At 43.1% G+C, this 26,535-nt stretch overlaps 1 protein-coding gene across 5 annotated transcripts in view; it reads left to right on the forward strand.

The window, feature by feature from the left end:
• Nucleotides 1-1,399: 1,399 nt before the first annotated feature.
• Nucleotides 1,400-26,535, forward strand: part of UBR4 (ubiquitin protein ligase E3 component n-recognin 4) — a 117,548-nt gene continuing 92,412 nt past the window's right edge. For all 5 annotated transcript variants that reach the window (XM_008167310.4, XM_008167312.4, XM_008167311.4 and 2 more), the window contains exons 1-27: nucleotides 1,400-1,579; nucleotides 7,471-7,568; nucleotides 8,174-8,277; nucleotides 9,216-9,345; nucleotides 9,473-9,612; nucleotides 10,261-10,363; nucleotides 11,115-11,256; nucleotides 11,433-11,557; nucleotides 12,450-12,574; nucleotides 12,921-12,980; nucleotides 13,094-13,284; nucleotides 14,158-14,257; nucleotides 14,341-14,478; nucleotides 15,029-15,146; nucleotides 15,695-15,882; nucleotides 16,603-16,762; nucleotides 16,907-16,992; nucleotides 18,430-18,599; nucleotides 19,448-19,730; nucleotides 20,402-20,534; nucleotides 21,090-21,169; nucleotides 22,185-22,313; nucleotides 23,585-23,767; nucleotides 24,251-24,373; nucleotides 24,486-24,715; nucleotides 25,369-25,493; nucleotides 26,258-26,355. In XM_008167310.4, the coding sequence (XP_008165532.2) occupies nucleotides 1,443-1,579; nucleotides 7,471-7,568; nucleotides 8,174-8,277; nucleotides 9,216-9,345; nucleotides 9,473-9,612; nucleotides 10,261-10,363; nucleotides 11,115-11,256; nucleotides 11,433-11,557; nucleotides 12,450-12,574; nucleotides 12,921-12,980; nucleotides 13,094-13,284; nucleotides 14,158-14,257; nucleotides 14,341-14,478; nucleotides 15,029-15,146; nucleotides 15,695-15,882; nucleotides 16,603-16,762; nucleotides 16,907-16,992; nucleotides 18,430-18,599; nucleotides 19,448-19,730; nucleotides 20,402-20,534; nucleotides 21,090-21,169; nucleotides 22,185-22,313; nucleotides 23,585-23,767; nucleotides 24,251-24,373; nucleotides 24,486-24,715; nucleotides 25,369-25,493; nucleotides 26,258-26,355 (3,699 nt within the window). In that variant the 5' untranslated portion in view covers nucleotides 1,400-1,442. The remainder of the gene's footprint in view (nucleotides 1,580-7,470; nucleotides 7,569-8,173; nucleotides 8,278-9,215; nucleotides 9,346-9,472; nucleotides 9,613-10,260; nucleotides 10,364-11,114; nucleotides 11,257-11,432; nucleotides 11,558-12,449; nucleotides 12,575-12,920; nucleotides 12,981-13,093; nucleotides 13,285-14,157; nucleotides 14,258-14,340; nucleotides 14,479-15,028; nucleotides 15,147-15,694; nucleotides 15,883-16,602; nucleotides 16,763-16,906; nucleotides 16,993-18,429; nucleotides 18,600-19,447; nucleotides 19,731-20,401; nucleotides 20,535-21,089; nucleotides 21,170-22,184; nucleotides 22,314-23,584; nucleotides 23,768-24,250; nucleotides 24,374-24,485; nucleotides 24,716-25,368; nucleotides 25,494-26,257; nucleotides 26,356-26,535) is intronic.

Consider the following 26,535-nt stretch of genomic DNA (forward strand, 5'->3'; position numbering starts at 1 on the left):
CTAACTTCTTTTAAAAACTTGCAACTAATTAATATTCCAGATCCCTTACCTTTCATCTGAGAATCTCATTACTTTAAGAATTAGTAAATTAGAGGTCACAATACACCCACGCGGCAGCTAATTAGCCTTACCAATTTTAAAGAAGGGAGAACTGAGGCTCGGAGACTTTGTGAATAGCTTGAGGCATCTAGCATGTTACTAGCTGTGTGAGAGTAGAACTCAGCAGTCCTAACTCAGTGGTACCCGCTTGAACCAGTAGGAGTACTCTTGCCTCATGAAAACAATGTAAAAATAAATGTGCTTAGTACTGAAAAGAATGCCAAAGAAAACATAATGCCTGCCACAAGGAAGTTTACACTCTAGGAGACAAAAGAAAACTACAGTTGGTGAGGACACAGCTCATCACATATCTTCTGAATACAAACAAAAGGATGTTTGGTGTTATAGTTCAGATCACTGTTTGTATTACTGTAATGCCTTGGAACACCAACCAAGGATAAGAGCCCCATTGTAGGAGGCACTGTTCAGAGAAGCATTAACGAAGACAATCCCTACGCCAGAGAGCAGGGCTATGTGGCAAGGGGCCTTAAAGACCAAGACAAGGAGCTAGTATGTCTTCACCTTTTACTCCCATTTTGTTTGGTTTCTTTCTAATTGCTCAGAAAGTAGCTTCTTTATACCTGTTTTACAAATGCTAAGAGGGAGGAACTGCCCGTACCTACTTTTGTTAACAGCACCCATCTCTCGGTGATATCTTAAACCCAGCCCAAGCGTTACACTTTAAATAACCCCAAACAGAGCTGTGCTGTGCCCTTTGACTAGACTGTGTGCTAAAAGACGAACTAGGTAGAGTGAAAGCGAACGGGGAAGGAGTTACAGCTGCGTGGGTTGAGACACTTGGAGTAGCAGTGCCTTTGCCTGTGGTGCATGCGCACTAGTGCCTGGGACTGACCCAGCAGCAGTGAGCTGACAGCCAGTCCTAGGACAGGAGGGGGCACTGGTTAGGGGAGACAGGACTCCTGGCTTCAATCCTAAGCTCTGGCAGAGGGTTGGGTGCAGTGGGTGGGGGAGGAGTGAGAGCCCAACACATCTGCCCCGGCCACCTTGACCCGTTTACGGGCTGCTGCCTCCGCAGCCTCTTGACACCTGCACAGCTGAGCACAGGCGTCCGAGTTTATACACCTCCTGCACATGCGCAGCTTGCGGGGACGAAAATAGTCTCCTGCGCATGTGCCCAAATGTTGCTGACTCATCTGCGCACGCGCCTCAGCGACGCGCCTCTCGCGCCCCGCCCCCTCGTCTGTATACGTCATACGGCTAAGCCGGAGTACCGTGCGTCGCGCGCAGGCAAGGGAGGGTGGATTAGGTCACTTCCCGTCCCCGCAGAAGCGTTTCCTGTCTCTCTTCCCCTTCCCCCCCCCAACCGAGGAGGCGGCAACAAGATGGCGGCGTCGGGTGGCGGAGCGGAGACCCCGGGGGAGCCGGGTTGGGAGGTGGCGGTGCGGCCGCTGCTCTCCGCCTCCTACTCGGCCTTCGAGATGAGGGAGCTGCCGCAGCTGCTGGCCTCGGTCATCGAGAGGTGGGGCCGGGGCAGCGGGGGTGTCGCTCCGCTTCTCCCGTCTCTGAGGGCGGGGACCTGGCGGGGTCGGAGAGGGGCCCCCAGCAGCGCCGCGCCTGTCCCTCCCACTCCCGCCCTGCCTGGTGCTGACCCTCCCCCACCCCAAGGCAGCGCCCACCCCTTTCCGCCTGTGCCCCCGCCGGCTTGGGGGACGGCTCAGGGCCGAGCCCCTCCAGCGCTGCCTCGCTCGTCTGAGCAGAGCCCCGAGCCTGCAGGCAGGCACCGCTCGGCGGCAGCTCAGCGCTTTCTCCAGCGGCCCCAGACTGAAACTGACCCGGCGCGGTGTCAATGGATCCTCTGGGAGGCCTGGGGAGGGCTAGACTGGCGGGCGCCCCCAGCAGGAAGGGGCAGGGGAAGGGGTCAGCACTTTCCCTATTCCTGGCAGGGATGGGGTGGGGCTGAAATGTATCCAGCGGCCGCTAGCCCGAGGCTACTATGGAAAATGGAACTCCCAAGCAGTGTCCAGGGGGAACACCCTGGTAGGATCACTAGCACCCTGCCGCTTCCCAACTTCTGAGAGTCTGGGCTTCTCAGATTGTTGCCCTCGGGAGCTCACAAGTGGGGATAGGGTTCATCTCCCTTTTCCCCATTTTCTGTAGCTAATTGGTGTCTTGTAAAAAAGATGAGCTCTGCCTTATCCTTGGCAGTTATACCCTTCACATATTTCTAGACTTCTGTCTTCATATTTCTCTGGTTTAAAATGTGTTATGGTCTTATATGCTGCATAATGCAAACTATTGAGGTCCTTGGACAATGGCGTACTAGATCTTCATCTCATTTAGATTAAATGGGTTTGGATTTAGGTTCTGTCACTGAAACTATTTTTAAGAAATACAGAGGTGGAAGTTTTACTCAAAGGCAAGATTCTGGTCTGGTCTGTCTTTCCTAGAAGCTGGAGGTGTCTCATTTTGAGTGCATAGTGTATTTGCCATTGGGAATATTTTCTAAAGTTATTAATGCATGACTGATGGTTTATTAAATAGTTCTTGTATAGCGTAAACTTTAAGTATGAACACCACCACACTATTTTCAGTTACAGAGAAATATATTGCCTGTTAGGAAGCAAAAAACAAAACAATCCTAAACTTGACACATTAGGAAAACAGTTACAATAAAACATTGTTTTGCCAAATCAGACAAAATACCCCAAACAGTAGACCCCTAGAGCAGGAAGCTTTTTCACGTATGTATATGATGGTTCACCTAGAAACCTGCATATGTGTTTATGCTATTCAAGAACCTTCCTGCAAATCCTGCTTTTGAAGGCTTCCCTAGCATAGCCTTTCTCTTGTGGATCTCAGCTGTCGAGTAGGCAAATTCATCACTGCACCTTCACTCTATGCATCTGAAGAAGTGAGGTTTTTACCCACGAAATCTTATACCCAAATAAATCTGTTAGTCTTTAAGGTGCCACCAGACTCCTTGTTGTTTTTGTAGGTACAGACTAACACGGCTACCCCCCGATACTTGACTCCAGACTCACTGAAGCTTATGGGAGTTGAGGGCACTCTGTGCTTTGTAAGATTGGACCTCCTGTTTCAGACTGTGGCCCCACTGTGGTGCTACGTAACCCTATGGATTTGAGGACCCTTAACTGAGAGAGAAAACAGAAGATAATGCATATGATAATATTTTAAACCAGGCTCAACTTTTAGACATGGTAGAAGTTATTTTCAAAAAGATACTGTCGAATTTTCTAATGGGTGTATCAGCGGGTGTAATTCATGACATCCATGAGGTGCACAGTTGTCGTCATGATAAGCATAATGTAATACAGTCTGAATAAATAAAGAGTGCATGTATTTTAAACACTTTGAAATAACTTTCAAAAATAGGATGTGACCTATTTTCCTGAGAACTGCTGCTTTTGGTTCTTAGGTTTAGGCATTAACAGTTTAAGGGAGGAGTTTTCATAATGACATATGTTTGGCAGCTAGTAAGTTTGGGCCCTCTTGCTTAAATATTGTACAATTAACTTTGAATTATGAAATTAATGATGTGAAATTGCACCATCAACTTGGAATCCAGTGTGTATACAAAAAAGTTTCTTTGAGTCAAACGGGACAGACTCGGGGGAGATGTTCACACATTAAGACAACTTTTTTTTGAGTCCATCTATTCCTCTTCGAGAGGGAGGCCCTAGTGATAACTATTGTACGTAAAGGGCCTGATCCTGAACCACCAAAGTCAACAGACACTGGCTCAAGTCCAAACAGCACAATGGGGCCCTGCTGATGATTAGAGTCTCTGGGTGCTACTGGAATATTAACCAAGATTCCAATCTGTGTTTATATATGTGTTTCAGAGGGTTCTGATTGTGTGTGAAATAAGATTTCATCATGGTGAAGAATGTTTAATATAATCTAACAGACATTTGTGCCCCAACATAAGTTACACAGTTGAATATTTTTGCTGTGCTTCATTATTTACAAAAACAGACCTGCTGATAATATCAATTACTTATTGACTATGCGACTGCTCTTTTCATAATAAAAAACCCCCAGATCTCTCCTCTTCAAATCAAAATGTGCTACATTTCATTTCCCTGCATTCTAGTTCCTCTGCCTTTGGCCTCAGGTAACCCTGGGGGGATTAGTAATCACACAATTTGCCTTACACAACAGATCAGTAATAGCTGAGAATAGCTGCCAGATTGTTGGATCCCAGATTGTTCTTGCTTGTTCTCTTTAAATACATCACGTATGGATGTTGCTGCTAATTTACGATTCTGCACAAAGGTGGAAGAGCAAAACCTACTAGTGAATCTGAACACGTGAGAATATAAACGTTGGAGAGGTTTATTTTCAAGCCTCTAGATTCTTTGGATTTATGGTGAAACTGTCTGATTCCTAAATTACAGGAATAAATTGTACTGAGAACTTCCAAATTATTAAAAACTAAGAGCTTTATGCTACCCTACATCCACATACAATTTCCATTTGTATTAGTAGGCATTGTTGTTCTTGCATCTGAATTAGGTTTATAACATGAGAGTAAAATACTGGCAAGAGGTAGGAAGGGGTGAATCTTAGAAAATCAGTGTTTTTGTTTTTTTTTTGTTTTTTTTGTTTGTTTTTTTTGTAACTGAAGATCATCAAATGAAGCCCCTGGAATCTTACTGATTGCTCTTGCCTATGTAAAAGTTAAATAAAATAGTTTTGAATTCAGAGCTACAGACCTGCTGTCTTCATCCCTCAGAGAGGGAATGTAGCACAGTTTACTCTATTCTGATAAGTTTCACAATAAGATGGCAAAATGTGACTAGAAAATAGAAAAGACAGGTCATTAACTGATCACTGCACAGGTCAGCAGGGAATTGTTCCTTGTCTCCTCCTCCTGGATGTTTAAGATTACACCAGTGTGCAGGTAACATAAGGGTGTGGTGTATTTTGCCTGCAGGAGACAGGATACCAAACCTGAGGGTTCATTGTTTTGATCTGGTGTGGCAAAGTGTTTGTTCCTAAGTGGCTGGCTGACAAGAACTTCCTAAAAATAAATAGCTGCAGAGTACTGATAAATAATAAATGTAGTGCTGTGGAAATCACTGGAGCATATAACCAGGCATGTAGACAGTATGAAATAGTAAGTATTAAACTTCCTCTCATGTTTCCAGGGATTTAAGACGAAGCTGTAGGAGTACTTCTAGATTCACTTTGGAAGTGGGGAGAGTTTCTGTTTCAAATGCCTAAACTCTAGGGAGGCAGAAAACTAAGATAGGGATTCTTCAGCTGAATATTGGGAGAGGCAGATCATCCAATGAGATTAGAGTCAGGAAACTGCAAAGGTATCTTCCACTTGTTTTCCATAAATTTATTTTAATAGGTTGAGAGTTTTTCCTCCACTCAGACCTTATTCCAACATTTCCCTCACTGTCTCTATTTGATTTATTACATATCTGATCAGGGGGGTTAGGGAAATCATTCTTTGTCAGTTTCATAGTGCTGCATGGTCTGTCACTGAACAGTCATGGACCTCAACAGGGGTCCAGAGACACTGTCATGAAAATGTTAGCTGAGCGCCAGGGCACTCTAACTGCTCTTGGATCTTTGTCTGCTTCCGAAGCAGTGGTAACTGGACAGGATAAAGTCAATCATGCAGTCAGAGAGCAGGCAGGCACAGAAATTGAAGAAAAACAATGTACTGAGAGGAAGGATAGTCTTGTGGTTAAGACACTGGACTGTGACTCAGGTGAGCTAGGTTCAATGCTGCCTCTTCTGCAGACTCAGTATTATCATAGGCAGGTCACTTAATTTCTCTCTGCCTCAGTTCCCCTGTCTGTGAAATGAGAAAAATGCTTTCATTCTCTTGCCTTTTGTCTTCAGTCGTAAGCTTCTTGGGGCAGGACTGTATCTTACTATGTGTCTGTGCAAGTCACCATATTAGAGTCCGGATATCAGCCTCTCAGTTGAGGTCTCTAGATGGTAAAGGAGTATAAATGATTAAATAATAATCCTATAGCGATGGGAGAATTCTTCCCCCTTTCAGGAGGGCAACAGATTATATTTATATCCAATGCAAGTCTTGCCCTGGCCAGAAAGTTTAGAAACTATTCTAGCTGTTTCCCCTGCCTCTGCTGAATTTAGGCAGATTCCAGGGTTTGAACTGAAGTATCTCATTTGTCGCTGCAAAGTGTCTTCTGTAGGCCGTCAAACCACATCACCACATTTTTCTATGACCAATGGGCAAGTCTTTCAGCCTAAATTACTAGTTCAAATCTAGTCGGTACTGAATGACAGTTACTACCATCTGATGGCTCGTGTGATATGATTCATTAGCTAGTGGACAGAGATCCACACCACACCATGTCACCACAATAGGCACCACTATGTCAGTCACAGGAAAAACTGAGGACTGAATTAGCTCTTAAGACACAGCTACCTTCTCATTCCAAGGGGGCCTATCCCTGAGGCACATCAGTGGGGCAGTGTGTGAAGCTTGAACTGCCACTGCCCATCTATATCTGTTCTGTGGTTAAGTCGTCTTCATTCTCCCTGACGGTCAAGCAAAAAACTAATCTGCAATTATTTTTAAAGAGCTTTCATGCACATAGGGGTGGCTTTTGATTTTACTGTTTTTAGTCCGACATTTGAGCTGACATTATTTCCTTCACTGGAAGTGAACAGTTTGTTTCCAGCATTGATATTGATTTATGTGGGGCGCACAAAAAAATCATAAATGAATCTTGGAGGCCACATGTCTTTGCCTCTGGGACAGATTCCAGCAAATGTATTTTTCTCCAAATGTGTGGCAGCTCTGCCAAAATTTCCCTTCCTTTCTTCTCTTCACAAAATATGTTGCTATATTTGTCACTATAGCTGACTGTTTTGAACCCTCCATTCTGCAGAATTGCCTGAGCTCCGGTTGGTTCTGTGCTCTGACAGAGAATGAATGTTAATGTCTCCCGTACTTGCAAACCCCGGCCAACAGTACAAAACTTATAGGCAGCTAAGATGAGAATGATCCTCTGTTAAAAAGTAATAGAAGGGAATCTTGGGAGTAAAGGCAAAATGTGCCAAATTCTTGAAGGCATAAGGGCAAAATGTTTATTGCATCAGAATTCTCTTCTCAGATCCACAGTGGATTTTGACCTTGGTATTTTCCTCTTCACTGTTTATGCAGAAGTCCAGATGGATGATGTCAGAGAGCTCCTTGCACACAGCGAAGAGCAGAGATGCTACATTGCTCAGAGAAAAATAGTTTTATTCCACATGTTTTATTTTGAATATATTTTTGGAATTTAAATCATCTTGCCTTCCATGTATTAATAAATACGTCACATTTTCAAAGCACTCAAACATTCACTAGTATTTTATACAACTGACTTGCTTTCCTGCTATGTTTTCTTATTGCAGTGAATCTGAAATCCTGCACCATGACAAACAATATGAGCCCTTCTACTCCTCCTTTGTTGCGCTCTCCACTCATTACATCACTACAGTGTGTGGCCTAAGTAAGTGTTCAGCATGTCCTATTTCTTGTCTAGTGACAGGGATGTAATTCTTTTGGTACTTGCTTCAAGTCTGTTTTCTGAATCGGATGTTAATGAAGAGTTTGTGGGTCTGGCACTTGCCAGCCATTGTTCCGGCAGCCTGTTTACAAGTGTGGGGGAAGCACAGACCTAAGAATCTAGGCATTGTAAGTGAAATCTAATACAAAACTAATGGTGAACTCTTGGCTTTATGACTTTTCTCATTATTCATTGAAGCCTTTTAGTGTCATTGTAATGCAAAATAGCAAATACTATTATAGTATCCCTTGTATCTATGATGGCCCTTACACCAGTATAGATAATTATTCTTGCTTTACAGATGTTCCTTGTATGTTATTGTCTAATAAAGAAATATACTGTATTGATAGAAGATTTTACTCTGCAAGTGGTTCTGTTGAAGTTACTGGGACTAATTGTGGAGTGAGGTGCTATTTATAAGAGTATTGGGATCAGACCCTCTCTTCTCTCTCTTGCGTACTGTTTTCTTCGGTATCGTTAAGAACGTATTGCAGTGGTTGAATTCTCAGAAGGTGGGGTTAAATGATACAAGCCTTTTACTTTTGTAGTCCCCAGGAACCAGCTGCAGTCCGTGGCTGCTGCTTGTAAAGTTCTGATCGAATTCTCACTACTGCGACTTGAAAACCCAGATGAGGCATGTGCTGTTTCACAGGTGAGTCAAAGGGTGGATTTTGAGACTGGAAGCAGAACTGTATCAGAGAAAGGGTGCATGGCTTCTTCCTTCTTAGTGTCTGCTCCAGTGCAGGATTCAAAGTTATTTTAGAAATATTTAAGATTTAGTGCCCTAAAAGGGTATAACTTGTAACATCATCTTGTTGCTGCATCCTCAGTTGGGTAAGGGTTGTGGGGGTGAAGGAAAAAGGAGAGAGACAGGAAACGCTTCTGTAGGGACGGAAAGTGACCTAATCCACCTTCCCTTGCCCGCCTGCCACACATGGTACTCATAACCTACTGGATCTTCCTTGTTAATGCCTTCTTTTTCCAGAATTCCTGTGTGCAGGCATTGAGATGAGCATTGCCTGCAGATTTGTGATTAAATAGAACTCTGAACATCTATTCTGCTTTGCTTTAATATTGTGATCTTGAGAGATGCTTCTGCATTGCTAACCCATTTGTTCTTCTTGTGTAAGAAACAAACTCCTCTCTGGTCATGTGTTCCTCTCCCTAAGGAGAATTTTTCTCTTCCACAAAAAGAAAACAGGTTGCAGAGTTTCACAGTCAATTAAAACCCTAAAGGTAAATTGGCTTCTGAGGCTCAGACACAGTGTGATCACTTACTTGTTCTGAACCTGAGTGCATTATCGGAAAGATTGCTTCTCCAAGTGCTGTTCTGTAGCAAGGAGAGGATTCAAGTCCCGGACACTGTCTCATCTGCTATTCTTTGCCTTCCATGCTCCTAGATGAGAGATCAGCTTTGGCCTGTGAGGAGAACATAAGAATGGCCCTACTGGGTCAGACCAAAGGTGCATCTACCCCAATATCCTGTCTTCTGACAGGGGCCAATGCCAGATGCCCCAGAGGGAATCAGTGTTGAGGGAAAAATAGGGAACAAGAGCATTTGGATTTGATTTGGTGTCCTTCTTTTTGTAGAAACACCTGATTCTGCTGATAAAGGGGCTCTGCACTGGCTGCAGCCGCCTGGACAGAACTGAAATTATTACTTTCACAGCAATGATGAAATCAGCCAAGCTGCCTCAGACCATCAAAACCCTCTCGGATGGTAAGTGCTTCAATGTAATCTTAGCACATGCTTGTTGTTTCAGTGCAGTACTTCCCTTAGGTATACAAAGCACTGCACTCTTCCTACCCTTGACATGTGGAATGACCCTCTTCTTCTGCACCTGCAGTGGAGGATCAGAAAGAGTTGGCCTCTCCAGTGAACCCTGAACTGCGACAGAAAGAGGTGCAGATGAACTTCCTGAATCAACTGACATCAGTTTTTAACCCTAGAGTGACAGCATCACCATCTCTTGTTCCAGACACCCAGGTGAACAAACAGCCTTAGAATAGAAGTGCCATGTTCCTAATACTATTGTGTGAGCATAGGGATGGACAGAAGGCTACAGGAGATGAACAGGGACTTTTAATATATATACTCAGATGAAGCTCTTCTGCACTGGTTAAATCTCATTTGCATGTGGGTGAGTGGCAATGAGGTGGAGGAAAGTATGGTAAATTTTTTGGTGGTTGATTTATCACAGTATGGAAAGCGAACATCTTTGTAGGCGTGGCTCCTTGTTGAGTTGTGTTGTAGATCGGTTTCATTCCCATAAATAGACCTGCAGTAACAGGTGCTGGTTGTCCTGTATTTCAGGAGTTCTCCAAGGTCCAACTGTGCCACAACTGGTTTTCTGCATATAAAAGCCAGGGCCGGGGTTGGGGGTAGCAATCACAGCAATTGCCTGGGGACCGACGCCACAAAGCTACATTGCTCAGGCTTCAGCCCCAGGTGGTGAGGCTCGGGGCCCTGGACTTCCACCCCATGTGCTGAGGCTTTGGCTTTCTGCCTTGGGCCCCAGCGTGTCTAATGCTGGCCCTGCTTGGTGGACCCCCTGAAACTGCTCGTGGCCCCCCAGGGGGCCTTGAACCCCTGGTTGAGAACCACTGCTGTATTTAACATCTGCTTGTTTATTAGGTGGAAGGAGAAAGTGATAATCAGACATCTACAGATCAAGCTTCTGCGGCGAAGACCAAAAGTATATTCATTGCTCAGAATGTAGCCAGCCTGCAAGAGCTTGGTAAGAATGAGCTTTTAATTTAATAATAATAATAATAATAATAAAAAAAAAGTGTTCTTGGAAGGTCCCAGAATGTGATCCCTGGAGCCTGAAGTCCTCTACTGCAGAGATGCAACATGGGTAACAATAGTGCAAGCCTGCCCTATGTCACACCCTGCCATGCCTAACCTGAAAGAACTAGCTCTATGGGTGGAGGTTGAGCTCATCCTGCATGAGTGCTTTGTATTGAGATTGCCAATAAAGATGGTGGCTGTGATGTGGATACTTGTTTGTTAGGAACAGGAGGCAGATGATGATTTCACTTACATGCAAATAACAATGATACATAGAAAAGGCAGTGTAAAATGACAAGGGATGGCATTCGGTCTGGGCATGAGTGATGGGGTTGGGAGTCGCTGCTGCATAAGTTAGGTGTAATGTACCACACAAGATGAGCATGAGACCTTCCACATAGCCACACAAACATTTTCTGTTACTTTTTTGGCTGCTATCCTGTGGTGTATTTAAACGAGATTTTAAATTAAGTCTCTCTATCCCAATTACCTAATCTGTGGTGCCATCCCTATATTTCCTCACAACAAATTGCAACTGCATTCATTTTACAGATAATGCCACAGGTGAAATATGGGGAAAATTTTTATTCCCACTGATTTAAGCCAGTGACTCATCCACTCTGTCACCTTAATTCTAGTTTTAAAGCCACCCAGTGGAACAACAAAGGTAAAACAATGACCCGTTTTTTCTCTGATAGGTGGCTCTGAAAAGTTGCTGCGAGTGTGTCTGAACCTCCCTTACTTTTTGCGATACATAAATCGATTTCAGGATGCAGTGTCGGCCAACTCGTTTTTCATTATGCCAGCCACTGTAGCAGATGCCACTGCAGTCCGCAATGGGTAAGAGATTTCAATGCTTCTTCCTTCGTTAATATTGGGTATGTTATATATGAGAGTGCGAATGTACAAGGGATTCAGTACTGGCCACTGTCTCTCTTCTGTTAAACATTTGATGCCAGAAAGTCCTCTCCAGAGTGTACTGTGCTTTTCTTAACTCATTTCAATGATTGTTATAGGTTTCATTCGCTGGTGATAGATGTGACCATGGCATTGGATACTTTGTCTCTCCCTGTGTTGGAGCCCCTGACTCCCACACGGCTGCAGGATGTGACGGTTCTTGCCCTCAGCTGCCTTTATGCAGGTGAGTTAATGTCCTTTGGTAGCATCATGTTTCTAGAGATCAAAAGTCTTTTCTCTCTCCCCACTCTCCCTGGAGCCCTAAGTAGCTCTGCATTTTCCCTGCTTTGTAACCTGCACCTCTGAGACCCAAACAATGACCTCCTCCCTTCGTGCTGAGGGAGGACTCAAAAGGACACTCTTTGAAGGCTGACCTTGATTGGATGGAGCAAGAGGCATGCTGAATTCCCAGGGGTTTGCCTCTGTAACACAGAATTCCCAGCCTATAGCACTAGGAATCGAGTGTGCCCTTTCCTTTTTGTAAATCTGAAGGCTGAGTCAGTAGTATTGTGTTCAGGTTAAGCAGGAAATTGTTGTAATGTCACCAAAATGTCCATGGACAGTGCTAATGCAGCGTTTCTGTGACTGAGGGCGCATTAGGTAATGTTGGCAGTCCTTGCAAACCTGATCTTGGGATGCACAAGTTCAGTAATGAAACACTTCCTTAGTTGTCATCTTTCACCTTTTCTGCTTTGCTTTGTTATTCAGGACTTAGAATGTTTCCCAGAGTTTATCCTTTAGATTTGCTAGTTATACCCAGAATTCAGCCCTGTCTCCCAAGTGTGTGTAAGCACCCCAGAATTATGAAAATGTGTAATCAATGTGTAAAGTTTTCTCTATTAATAATTTCTGCTACATCAGATTCCCTCCTGAGTATTAGGTTGTATGTAACTTTGTTGTTTTAGGGTAACTGAAAATATCCTCTCTTCTTCCAACTGGAATGGTGAATATTCCTGGCCTAGTCAACTCCATGTGTAGTTTCTGCACTGCTGACTGTAGTGTAAGTGAACAGGAATGTAGATTTCCAAGATCAGCTTTTAACTGTAATGTGGTCCTTTGCCCTCTTCTTTCATCAGGTGTGAGTGTGGCAACATGCATGGCAATCCTGCACGTGGGCAGCACCCAGCAGGTACGAACTGGATCCACAAGTTCTAAAGAAGATGATTACGAAAATGATGCTGCCACCATTGTACAGAAATGTGTAAGTTGATGGTGTGGAATGCAACTGCTTAAGGGAGAGCAGTTGTCTTGTTTTCACTTTATTTTTGTCAACGAGGCAAAGGACTGGGGGAAACTCCGTTTAGGTCTTACACATGGAAGTGCCTACCTTTTTTAATTGTTTGAGCTTCTCTTGGTCCCTGGCACAGGACTTGCTGACACCTGAAGAAAGATTGATACCAATATAAGCCAGTAATATCTGAGAGTTTGCGGTGGGGAGGTTTACTGTGGAGCTTCAGAGAAGGGTGTTTGAGTAGTGCGTGGAATGGTTTAGTGACTTGTCTAAAAGAACACTGCAAGATTACAAAGGTTTTTGGTTTTACTTACAGCTTGAGATATATGAAATGATTGGTCAAGCCATCAGCAACTCGCGCCGTGCAGGGGGAGAGGTAATAATCCCATCCCATCGGGAACCTTTTCTTTGTTATAACTTTGTGGTGGTGCATTTGGTCAGTTGGATTTACATTGTTGTGTCTGTTTTTTTTCACTGTTCAAATGCTAGCATTATCAGAATTTCCAGCTGCTTGGGGCCTGGTGTTTGCTCAACAGCCTCTTCCTCATCTTGAACCTCAACCCCACCGCCCTGGCCGATAAAGGAAAGGAGAAAGACCCATTGGCTGCTCTTCGAGTCAGAGACATTATTGCTCGTACCAAAGAGGGAGTTGGGTCTCCCAAGTTGGGACCTGGGAAAGGGTATGTGAATACCTCCACTAAGTTAATCAGTTTAAGCACATCACTATGATATTTTTCTGTTACACCGTGACTGTTACCTCTGAGTCTGATTGTCTTCTTGAAGAGACTTCCTGCCCCCACCCACCCCACCTTCATAATCAACCCCTTCATATTTCTCCAGTTTTCTTCCTTTCAGTTTAAACTGAGTGAGATGACTGAGAAATTGCTTTAATTTTTCACAAATTATATTGTGCCTCTTTTTTAGCTAGTACTTAGTAAGAGGAGGTTTTTTTTTAATCTGTAAAGGAGTATGAAGATTCCACTTCAGGCTTAGCGCCAGGTATTTTCGGGGGGCGGGAGGGGGAAGAGGGGATATATCTTGTATTGGACTAGATGAGGCATTGTGTACCATGGGGTGAGCAGAGCCTAGATTTCTGTCTAGTAGGGTTTGGCACTCTTCAGTGAGCCTCCTCTCCCCCAATCAGTTCATGACTCTAAAGTAGCAGATGCAGTTGTGGGGTGGTAGGAATGTGTAAGCCTTGCCTTCAGGTGGAAGAATATTTTCAAGTGAATTTATTATTTTCACTTGAACTAAATGCTAAAATTAATTATCCTGTTCCCCTTATTGTACAAATTTAAATTGTATACACTTGATCTGTCCGGTATTGCAAATGAGACGTAAATGTAATTGATATAAGCATCAGGCAATGTTGCTGATACTCTAAGAGTTCAGAATATTTGATACAGTCTGGTTTAAAGACCTCAGAGGTGACAAAGTGAGGTAAAATGGAGGGATTGAGTTGGTAATTCTTTGGCAGTTCCTATAGAAGACAAGTCAATAGCATTAGAGTAGTGATTAAAATATTAATATTAAGACCTTTTCTTTTTCTGCAGACATCAGGGGTTTGGTGTTCTGTCAGTGGTGTTAGCAAATCATGCCATCAAACTCTTAACATCCCTCTTTCAAGATCTGCAGGTGGAGGCACTACACAAGGTGAGAAGGTGGCACACTGATTTTCTTAAATAGTCTTCTTCTTTGGAACATACTTTGAACCGTCCTTTGATGCTGTCCCCTAGGGATGGGAGACTGATGGTCCCCCAGCAGTGCTGAACGTCATGGCTCAGAGCACATCAATTCAGAGAATTCAACGTCTGATCGATTCCGTACCACTCACTAATCTGCTACTGACTTTGCTCTCCACTTCTTATAGAAAGGTAGGAGATGGCACTTTGATAGTTCTGTTGTGGAACTTCTCTCAGTTAAACAGTGAGAGCTGCTTGGAAAGTTCCTCTTGCAGGTATTAACTAACATGTTAAGTAGAAGAACTTAGAACTGTGTTAACTTGCAACATTTATAAGTAATCATCAAGGAATTGGATGTCTCCCATTTTATAGAATAGGAGAGGATGTGACTGACAGACTCTGTTCTCAGATGGTCCCAGTGAACTAAATATTTATTCATGACCATTCTCTCCCGGGAGAGAAAATAAGGGTCCTGTGTACAGAAGGGGAGTCTTCATGTTTAGACTGTTATGTGAAATGTACCTTGGAATCTTTGTGTGGGCTCTGTGTTAGCCACCCCAGAAAATGATGGATGTAACTTAGAAGAAAGTCTTGTTAGAAATGCCAGTCAGCAATTTGAGCAGAACTATAGTAGAAGAGAATGAAAAAATAAATGTTGAGGATTTGAAAGCAAGTTTGTTCTTATCTATTGTACTTTCAAGTTTTGATCTTGTGGTTTAACTTGCCCTGCTGTTCTTTTAAGGCTTGCATCTTGCAACGTCAGAGAAAGGGTTCCGTGAGCAGCGATGCGAGTGCCTCGACTGATTCTAATACGTACTATGAGGATGACTTCAGCAGCACTGAAGAGGACAGCAGCCAGGGTAATAGTTTTCAGCAAGCATCTTAACTCTAGATCTTACGCTTTTTATTTTTCAACATCCTGGAAGCCTGTGCACTAAGCTTTTATCTCCCAGGACTGGATTACACTGTGGTGCTTAAGAATTAAACTCCTTTGTTAGGGTCAGTGGGCAAAACAAAATACCAGCTATGCTCTGTAGGTACTGAAGTCCGCTCCCCCCTCCCCCAGCATTATTGGGTTGGCAGTATCTGGGACTTCAGGGAAGACTGAGAATTTTCCCCCTTCATAAGTGAGTCCCTGCTGAATGAAGATAGAGCTCATTGGCCTTGTGACTGAAAGAGACGGTGAAGTTGTAGGGCCGCTGGTATTGCGAAGTGGGCTGTAGTCCACGAAAGCTTATGCTCTAATAAATTTGTTAGTCTCTAAGGTGCCACAAGTCCTCCTGTTCTTCTTTTTGCGGATACAGACTAACACGGCTGCTACTCTGAAACCTGGGCTCCTTAGTGAACTAGCTTGTAGAAGCAATGCCACTTGCATCTGTATCATTGTTTCCCGTGTACTCTTTATTAGATGATGACAGCGAACCCATCCTTGGGCAATGGTTTGAAGAAACGATTTCTCCAAGTAAAGAGAAAGTGGCCCCCCCGCCGCCACCTCCCCCACCTCCCCTGGAAAGCTCCCCTAGAGTGAAAAGCCCCAACAAACAGACTACTGGGGAGAATGGGAACATCCTGGCCAGCCGCAAGGACCCAGAATTGGTATGCTATGATCTCCGTGATGAGTTATGTAATTAGTGAGATGTAGCACTGAACAGTGGCCAAAGAGATTTGTTAGTCTGGCACTTAGCAATTTAAATCCAGGCATTTTATTATATTGCTGATTGAGTCTCACTGGCAAGCTGGGGTAGAGGGTGAATGGCCGTGGGTCTGGTTGCCAAAGACTTTGGCTTCAGAAGGAGCTGTTTGCATTCCTTTATCTGGAGATGCTTATTAATAATTGCTATTGTCAAGGGAGAGAATAATTAAGATATCATCGATTTAGGTTGGAGGGGGTGAGGGAATATGAGGGCAAAATTCTAAATGGAAATGTTAACAGCACTTTGTCAGACAAACCATTCCTTTGGGTAATGGTGAAAATTAATGCTGCTGTTGAGAAAGATAATGGATTTGCAAGCTCTTTAGACAGCTATATGAAATGATACTGGCTGAATGAGAGAACCACTCATCCCAGTGGGCTTGTCTTGAATACTAGAAACTGTGTAATGGCAGAGAAGCAGAGTGACTGTACAGCAATCCAGTTGTAATGAGAAGAGAGAAGTAAATCTGAACTCTAAATATTGGCCTGTAATGGAGGAAAAGTGTAGCTGGGTGGTGAATTATCTAGCATATCTAGCAATGAGTTTTTTGTTTAGTGTTTCTTTGACCCCCATTGGATTTTGGTGTTTCTAAGATAAATGCATTTCTCTTTTTTCCTTCTAGTTTTTAAGCCTGGCTTCCAATATTCTGAACTTCATTACTTCCTCCATGTTGAACTCCAGGAACAACTTCATTCGCAACTACCTGAGCGTCTCTCTTTCAGAGCAGCACATGGCCACGCTGGCTAGCATCATCAAGGAAGTGGACAAAGATGGGCTGAAGGGTGAGTGAGCAGAACTTGTTTACTCAGGGAACGTCTAGGATGGGGGAGTTCTACTTAACATGGGTTTTCTTTGTTCAGTGTTGGGATCATGATTTTCCAAGTAGAGCTGTAGTAGTAATTGACATAATCTCTTTTGCGTTGCAGGCACATCAGATGAGGAATTTGCTGCTGCATTGTATCACTTCAACCATTCCTTGGTGACCTCGGACCTACAGTCCCCTACCTTGCAGGTTAGGATGTAAAATTAAAGCATTTGTGTCTGGTGTTGAATTTACATGGAGAATACGTCCTAGGTTAGTACATCAGTGCTTCTGACTACAGAGCCCCTTTCGAACACCAAGCAATGGCATATTGTGGGGCTGGCAGAGGAGATGTTTCTTGAGGCGATTTTTTTTCTACAGAGTAGTCCCCAGAATGAAAACAGTTAGAGAGCAGCAGTCTGCATCAAGACTCATTTGTAAGGGGGTTTGAATTAGTCTCCTTAACTCCGGAGATGTTTAAAGGGAAAACTGAATAATTCTCCATGTCTAGGATGCTGTTAGTTTTGAAGAATTGTTTCGGAATGTGCATTTTACTGTAGGAATTTCCTGCTTGGCTTTTTATGATTGATTTCTTTTTGCTTTCATATACGAACCTTGTGGCCTCTAGGTTCCTTTGTCAGGACACGTACTGACCCAGCTTAATGCTATAAGAAGAGGGTTTGTAAATCTGTTTCAGTAGTGTATCAAATCCCTATGCCTTTTTTTGACTATTTTCCCCCTATACTTTAAATAGAGTATTTTTTTTTAAATCTATGTTTTTCACACGTGAACAGAGAGCGAGCATAACTGCACTCAGTAGAAATGGAGTGTTGGAGTGGGGATCACCTCTCCGGTTCTGGTTAGAATTTACTGGAGACATGGCACTTTAGAGAGTGGGGTGGAAAATAGAACTTGAACACAGTCTGGCAAATAAAGAGGTAGTGCGTGAAGGGCCTTCCAGAGACTGTATTGGTGCTAGTTAACCTCTTGCATTGGTGCTTGGCATACTTAATAGGTATCATTAGAGTTTAAAGAGCTTCAGATCAGTGGTTTCAGGTGAAATCTCTCCTTTCACATGTCCATATGTTACCTTTTATTGTGCCACAAAAACAGGATCAGTCCATTCTCCTTTGGTTGTATTTTTTGTTGTTTTTCTCCCCACATCCCCCCAGTCTTAAAGATACCTGAGTTTTAGCTTTTGACAATGAAATAGGATCCATGATTAATGTCAGGCAGAGTAACTGTAGACTCTGCAAGTCTGTCTACCATACTGCCAAAGCACCGTCTCTTCTGCCAGTAATGGGTCTCATAAGTGAGCAAGATTCTTGCTATTTTTTCCTAGACTTTTTTATGTAACAGAAGTCCCCTATAGTGTAGATGGAAGCTTTTTAAAAAAAAAAAAAAAAAAAAAAAAAAAAAAAGCCCCTCCGGGTAACTTCACTTAGTACCTATGCCATATTTTACTTAGTGCATGTGCCAAATAATGTAACTTTACAGAGGTGAAATACCACAGCATTAACCCTATATATATATATCCACTTAGAGCCCTATCATTTATTATCACCTTTGGATCGTTGAAGTCTTGTAGTTACTTAAAGCAACATGTAAAGCTTTCCTCTCAACTGTGTATCTGTTGTCTTGTGCCAGAACACACTTCTACAGCAGCTGGGAATAGCCCCTTTCTCTGAAGGACCATGGCCTCTGTACATCCATCCTCAGAGTCTGTCTGTGCTGTCTCGGCTTCTCCTTATCTGGCAGCACAAAGCCAGTGCTCAGGGAGACCCTGACGTCCCAGAATGCCTTAAAGTTTGGGAGAGGTAAGAAAATGTTATATATATCATGACTAAAAATAAGTGACCTGCTCTCTCCCATAACCGCTAATTTCCTAGGAGATGGTATTTTCTTCTGGACAGATTAATCCAACGACCAGACATTTTGTCCTAAAAAAATAGGAAAATCCTAGAGAGGAAGGATGTGAAGCTTGGAAGATCCAGTTGATTTGTTTTGGGAGAGGTGGGAAAGATAGAGTTCTTCAAAAATGTCTTAGACGGGAAGATTCAGCCCCTGGATGAAAATAGGGAGTGGGAACACTTATTAAAGTATCAAGACCTGGATGAGTAGCGTATAGAATGGCTCCAGCAGCACTGATTTTAATGTGATTATTGCCTTTTCTTTTTATTTTGGTGCCTCATACCAAGCCCATCTTTGTGGTATGTGAGTTCCTTTCTGCCAAGCCTTGATCCCTATGTACTTGTCTTTAAATGTGAAACTGTACAATAGTCTGGTGCGGTTTGGCTGACTTATAGCCTTTCCTGCTTGGGCAAAAGCACATCTTTCTCTTTTTTAGCTTGTTATATTTCTCTTCAAAAGTTCTTTGCTGTTTGTGTTTATATAGGGCATAAAGTCTCTTCCATGGTCTCACTTTAATGCATCCTTCAGTGAAATTATGGTTAATTTGCAAAATCGCAATATTCGCATAGTAAGACTGAAGTCATAAACAAGACTCTAGTTGCACTGCTTGATCAAGTAGAAAGAAATCATTATTAAAATGTGCATCTTAATCAGCTAGCTTGCTTAAGTGAAAGTCCCCTTGCAATAGTGTGATCTATGGAACACTCTTTAAAAGAAAAAACTTCTTACTGAACCTCTTTCCTGTTGCTGGCAGGTTTGTGGGCACACTGAAACAAAATGCGCTGCAGGGAACTCTTCCTAATGACACAGAAGATCTGAATGTTGAGCACCTCCAGCTGCTGTTGCTTATTTTCCACAACTTCTCAGAGAAAGGCCGGAGGTCTATCTTGACCCTCTGTATCCAGACCATCCTGGAACTGACTGTGAACATGGACTCCCAGCTGCGGTCTGTGCCCCTTATTCTGGCTCGCCTTCTACTGGTGTTCGACTACCTGCTTCATCAGTATTCCAAAGTTCCTGTATACCTGTTTGAGCAGGTAAGAGATTGAGGATGCATGTTTCCAGTGTTTCATCAAATAATCACTCAGCAATGACCTAAACCAGGGAGTCTCCTTGTTGTATTCCTGTTCCTATGTGTCTCCCTTTTGGCATTTCCAGTAACTCCTTGTTCTGATTTCACTAACAGCATGCAAGGTTACATTCAGTTAGCGACACAATTGGAGCTGTTAATTTCCAGCAGCTGATTTGGGTGGTGTGTTATGTGGCTTTGTACTTAGGCATAACTACTGTTATAAGTGAATACATGTTGGGCAGCATGGGTTACTAGTAGGGCAAAGCCCAGAGCAGTAAACCTGCTTTCTTTATAATAAGAATAGAGGCCTAAAAGTGCCTTTTTACTATTGCATGTATTCTCATATACCCTTCAGGTAAAGTTCTTTGAGTTTAGCTCATCTCTGTTGCATTGTTTCAGTCTTTGGCACTGTTCCACATTAATGAGATGCCAGTGTTTTGCAGACTATTCTCTGGAGTATCTCCTTAGTATCTTGACAGTAGTCTTACTCCACTGACCTGAAAAGTATGAAACAGTCTCCAGCTGTGTGCTCAGTGCTATCTCTGACTCCTCACAAGTTGGGAAAGTTCGTGTGTTTTAGTGCAGGGGATTGTATATTTTTCTTATAACCAGTTGTTTTCTGTGTTTTTTACATAGGTACAGTATAATCTGCTAACCCAACCCTTTGGCTGGGTGAGTGGATCCCAGGATAGTAGTAGAAGAATCTCTGTCCCTCTATATCATGGATTTAAAGAAGTGGAAGAAAACTGGACCAAACACTGCTCATCAGGTCAGAAGGGAAGTTGTTCAGTAAAATTTTACTCCTCGACGTGGGGTTGTGGTTGCATAATAAATGAGCGCTCCAGCATGTGGTGCTGCAGAGCAAAGTCAAAGAAGTCCCTTTCAGCAGCTTTGGAGTGTGGTTTAAGACACATTAGACTAAATACCAGGCTTGTTGTGAATAAATTACTTGTAATTTTATACAGAAGGGGAGATGGAGGAAACCTGCAGACCTCTAGCATTGCCCAGCCATTCATTATTGAACAAAAATGCCTTACTCATGTGCTATATAGATTTAGGAATAGGTTACAGTTTTTATAATGTTTATTAAAAAACTGGAAAAAGTACTCAATCGCTAGACATGCATCAATCAGTTAATCTGTGCACCCTTTTATGGGTATATATGTAACATATAGACAGTCTATTTAGCAGATTTTTACTCTCTTAAGTGACTTGTTATCTTTGAGGAAGAAAAATTACCAATGATGATATACCAGCAGTATGGTTAGTCTCTTCAATTGTTAAAATTTAACTTTGAATTATACCTTTGGTATCTGTGTCCCAGATGCAGTTCCACAGCCCAGATTCTACTGCGTCCTGTCACCAGAAGCATCGGAAGATGACCTGAACCGCCTAGATAACATGGTACCTGGAATTTTGTTAGACTTTCTCTGAGCCTGTATTACGTTAGGGTTTGAATACTTTATAGCAGGGATCGGCAACCTTTGGCACACGGCTCGCCAGGGTAAGCACCCTGGCGGGCCGGGCCAGTTTGTTTACCTGCTGCGTCTGCAGGTTCGGCCGATCGCGGCTCCCACTGGCCGCAGTTCGCTGCTCCAGACCAATGGGGGCTGCGGGAAGCGGCGGCCAGCACATCCTTCTTCCCGCAGCCCCCATTGGCCTGGGATGGCGAACCGCGGCCAGTGGGAGCCGCGATCGGCCGAACCTGCAGACGTGGCAGGTAAACAAACCGGTCTGCCAGGGTGCTTACGCTGGTGAGCTGCGTGCCAAAGGTTGCCAATCCCTGCTTTATAGTTAAACAGTGTACAGATTCTAACTTGAAAGCAGATATTTGGTGAAATAATCCCAGCTCACCAAGCCCATATATTCTTGCAGTGATTTGGCCAGTGAAATATGTAAAGTCCACCTGTGTTGCATAGAAGTAAATTGTGACTGAAAAGAGCCGAGAACTTTTCTGTCTCTGTAGTAGCTTGATTCTGTCAGATGTGCCAATACCAAGCGCTCCATCATATTTAAGTTACCTCTCAGTGCTGCTTAGAGAAATGTGTCTGGCTGTGGAGTTGTCTCCGCATCAGTTTGCCCCATGTTCTTTCTGGCTTTTTTACACCTACTGTCTTTGCTCACTAGAGCTCTTATTTCTGCAGCTCTAAAGAGAAGATACCATATTGTTGGATGGGGCAATTTACCATGTACACCAAAGTTTCTGTTTGTACATCCAAAATGTGTTACTTTCTTGCGCACATTTAAAGCATCTTTAAGACTCTGACTGGGAAAAGCAGATTGACACACCTTCTCCGGGGTTATTTTGCTGGGAGTGTGTGAGATATTTTTACAGTATTAGGGAGAGGATCTGAACTGGCTGTGGATGGGAAGCTGTGCAACCAAGGAGGAAACAATTCTGACTTGGCTTTTTCAATAGGTTTGTGAGGTCCTGTTCTCTAGGACAATGAAGTATGATGAGCTTTATGCAGCCCTGACCTCACTACTTGCAGCTGGATCCCAGTTTGATACCCTCAGGAGGAAGGAAAACAAAAACGTCACTGCACTGGTAAGGGCATATGTATGTGTTGCTATAACATTCTCCCTGCTGAGAAAAGAGAGTGGCTCTGTGCCGCTGCATTTTATACAGAGAATCTGGGCAATAGTTACTAAATTGGATTTTGGAGCTTTACATTTCCTGGTAAACAGTTGTCTTATATTTTATCAATGTAAGCTTCTGGGCCAACTCCTCACCAGCCGGTGCATCAAGTAATGTGCTCCCAGTGATGGCAGAAATTCAGTCCCTTCCTTCAGGGAGGAGTTTATTCAAACCAAAACAGATTCATTAGGTCCTGTTGCCTGGCCTGTCTTACAGTCTGTTCCTCGTAAAGCTTCTGCGCCTCCCCATGCGGCAGATCCCTTGCCTCATTGGTGTGAAGATTCCCCTTCCAGATCCTTTCTCCTGATTCTGGGTCTCCTGCAGCGGCCTTCCTATTCCCTGCAGGTCTCTCTCCCTTAACTGAGCTGCTTGCTGGCCTTTTATCTGAAGATCAGGTGACCTGCAGGCTATCAATCTTCTGATCCCCGACCTCACCTGGATGGTAGCTAATTAGTTATAGGTAGGGTTAAGCCCACCTCCCTTTAAGGGCCATCCCATCCTGTGATAGTCAATAACAAGATGCACTCCTGTGTCTAGCTTATAATTCAGGTCTGCTTCAAGGTTTTCCAGCTGCCTAAAGGAATAATTTGGATCTTTCGTCTTTTGGCCTGAAGTGCATTAGTTGGATTTATTGTGGTTATAGTAGAATGGGGAAGAACTTGAGTGGTTTTTGTTTGTGTTGGTAAAGCAGTAAGCTAGTTGGTGACACTTGAAATGTAACGTTTTAGATTAATATTTCAGTTTTCACTTCAGCTGAAAAATATAAATTGTGCAAAATGTCCTAGGTTTGAGAAAGTCAAGCTGCTGGCTCTGAGATGGTTCTCAAAGTTGGCCCTTTCCTGGTTTTGTTTAGTGGTAAATGATAATACATAATGCTAAGTTTCTTTTAAAATGTATAATGAACTTCTGGATCACCATACCTCCCAAATGCATTCATAAGGTCTGGGTTGAATGTGATTAGATTAGTTGAGAATTTTATGCCCCTTGACAGGGAATTAGGTGAGATAAGAAAAGTTGTGCCACAAAACCAGCATGAAATGGAAGTATGGTCCACTCGGTCTTATCTCTGGGACACTACCTCCACATGCAGACACATTTAGGAGCCCTTCATAGGATCACAGTTGAAGCAGGTTGATTGTAAATGTTTGCTTCCTGCTGTATCCTCCCCTGTCTTTGTTTAGGAGGCCTGTGCGCTTCAATACTATTTCTTGATACTGTGGCGGATATTGGGGATTTTGCCTCCATCCAAAAACTACTTGAATCAGCTGGCCATGAACACACCGGAGATGAGTGAATGTGATATCCTGCACACTTTGCGCTGGTCTTCCCGCTTACGTATCAGCTCCTATGTCAGCTGGATCAAGGTACAGTCCTTTCTTTAGAATTTACAGTGTAGGGTTTTTGACACATTATGAGTATTTAACACAACAGCACGAATTCCAGAGCTGTAATGATCTGTGTCAGGAGTAAGAAATGAAATTGTAGCAATGTGTGTCAGAGCTTAAAGAGGAGGGAAATATAAACTGTGCTAGGTGTATCAAAAGTAGTTTTCATCTCCCCAAGGGAAGCTGAGGGAATTAAACCAGTTCTTGGTCTTGTTTTATAGCTTCTTTTTATCATATTAAACAACATTAGCGGGTGTTTCTAAGATGAACAATGATCATTTTAATCTCTGCCTGGTTCACTGCATATGGGAATTGTAATGTTTGCATGGTGGCAGGAAATGGGGGTTTAAAAAAAACCCCACAAGTATCATAGCATGGTGGTGGTTCATAAATTGGTAAATTCCACAGCCATTCTATATTCCTTTAAATGTGGTGCTAAATCTTTCTCTGCAATACATACAGGATCACCTTATCAAACAGGGCATGAAAGCGGAACATGCTGCTTCTCTCATTGAATTGGCATCTACCAAGTGCAGCTCAGTGAAATATGATGTGGAAATAGCAGAGGAGTACTTTGCTAGACAGGTAAGTTGGTATGCATACTGGAGACATATAAGCAGGTGTGGAGCATTGATCTTTGTGTGGCACATTGCTGTTGTAAATGTCATTTCTATTTTAAATGTCATTCTATTTTAAGATTTCCTCTTTCTGTGGGATCGACTGTACCACAATTCTCCAGCTACATGAGGTTCCCAGCTTGCAGTCCATTTATACCCTTGATGCTGCAATTTCCAAGATCCAAGTTTCTCTAGATGAGCATTTTTCCAAACTAGCTGCAGAAACCGACCCCCACAAATCATCTGAGATAACCAAGAATCTGCTGCCGGCTACGCTACAGCTTATTGACACTTATGCTACATTCACCAGGTACGCTGCTGACGTAGCCCCTCGAGAGGGATATTGTTTTCTTTTCTGTACTTGGCTCTTCATTTTGTGTTAGCTCCCCATCCCTGTAGTGTTCTTTTTTTATAGTCCAAAATGATGGCTCTATCTTATATCACATAGAAGGTACCATGTTAAATCAGTAAACTGTCTAAAATCCATAGGTTTTATTATTCTTTTTCAAGTAATCTACTATCTGATCTTTCAAGCCTTTCCTACAAGCTGCAAAACAGCTTTATCTCTGAAGATGAAATCTCTTCCTAACACCCTGAAAGAGAGAGAGCAGCACAGGGTTATTTCAGTGAGTTATTCTTGTGACTGTCAGGATGACTTGGAAGTGAGGTGGTTTAATTGTTCAGTGAGAGTCCAACGCCTTTTAAACTGCATTTGGCTCCTGTGCAGAAGAAAGTGAAAGTTAAGCAGCTTCCCCCCCCTTCCCGAGCAGTCACTTCTATTGGTAAGTGACTTAAAGGAGCTTAAAAGCCCAGAACTCGTGGAATGGTATTGTAGGATTTATGGGATAACAATTCAGAGGGTTGGTTCTTGAAGTTTGCCTTCCCATCTGTCACTGTATTGGCATGTGAGTTCTGAAATGCAGAACTGTCCGCTGAAATGAGTCCTTTCTACCCCCAACGCAGATCTTACTTACTGCAGAGCCTCTCGGAAGAGGGGTCCACTGAGAACAAACCTTCTGAAGAGAAGCTTCGGGGATATGCTGCTGTCCTGGCTATTGGATCTAGCCGCTGCAAATCAAATACTCTGGGTAAGGCTCTTGTGGAGTTTAGCGGTGTTCCAAAATTTGTTTAAGGGAGACTTTTTTGATACAATATTGTAAAGGTTCAGCTTCAAAGCCGTGCTGGTAAAAGGTTCACTCCCCTGCCGCCCCCCATCCATCACCTCACAGACTGGGGTATTGATTCTGTGTAGTTCAGTCAGGTTCTTACACCTCTTGATTCAGAAGTGGTAGTAGTGCAGCAGTCGGGGGGGGAAATCATGAAAACAATAACTAGGTTAAGTCCAGCCAGCATTAAAATGGCTTTGCAGCTGTGTTGGCACTCTGCTGGCATAGCTGTCCTTTGAATTTCCCTGGATTCTCACTGCTTGAATGTGTTCACTTATGGAATAGGCAGTATACTGTGTAGCAAGTGAAACTTTCAGAATTCCTCACAGGAGGGATTGTTATTGGTTACCCACTTGATTAAAGCATTTTGACAAGTTAATACTGTTGAAATAACGTCTTTTCACTGGAGGAACCGTCTGTTGCATAACTGAGTTGCCCGAGGCTGTGGAGGGTAGTGCAGGCTTTATTTTCTTAAGACCAACGTGACTTATTGTAGAAGAATGTGAAACCAGTCTCACCACCAGAATTACAGTTCCGACAAACCTAGCTATCCACTTTCCCATCAAAGTTAACTTACCTAATTCAGTTGGAAACATTCTGTTTTTTTAAACAGGGCCTTACTGCATTCCAGCTTCCCTGTCAGCCCCTGTGAAATACCTTATTTTTACTGTCTCATTTGATTGCAGGTCCAACACTTGTACAGAACTTGCCATCAGCAGTGCAGGCTTTGTGTGAATCCTGGAACAATATTCACACTAATGAGTTTCCAAACATTGGTTCATGGGTGAGTCCAGTCCTATGTAACGGCCCTGAAATAGTCCTAACTATGTAACTTGGTGGGAAAGTTGTCTACTATATTTTTTTTGTTCTACTTTCATTAAACTGTAACAGCTAAACATCTGGCAGTAGGGAAATAGTCTTTCTCATGCTAGACATGAGTCCTCTGCTATTGCAAAGGTATCCA

This window comes from Chrysemys picta, chromosome 21 (genome assembly GCF_011386835.1).
Source record: "Chrysemys picta bellii isolate R12L10 chromosome 21, ASM1138683v2, whole genome shotgun sequence".
Classification (NCBI taxonomy): Eukaryota; Metazoa; Chordata; order Testudines; family Emydidae; genus Chrysemys; species Chrysemys picta.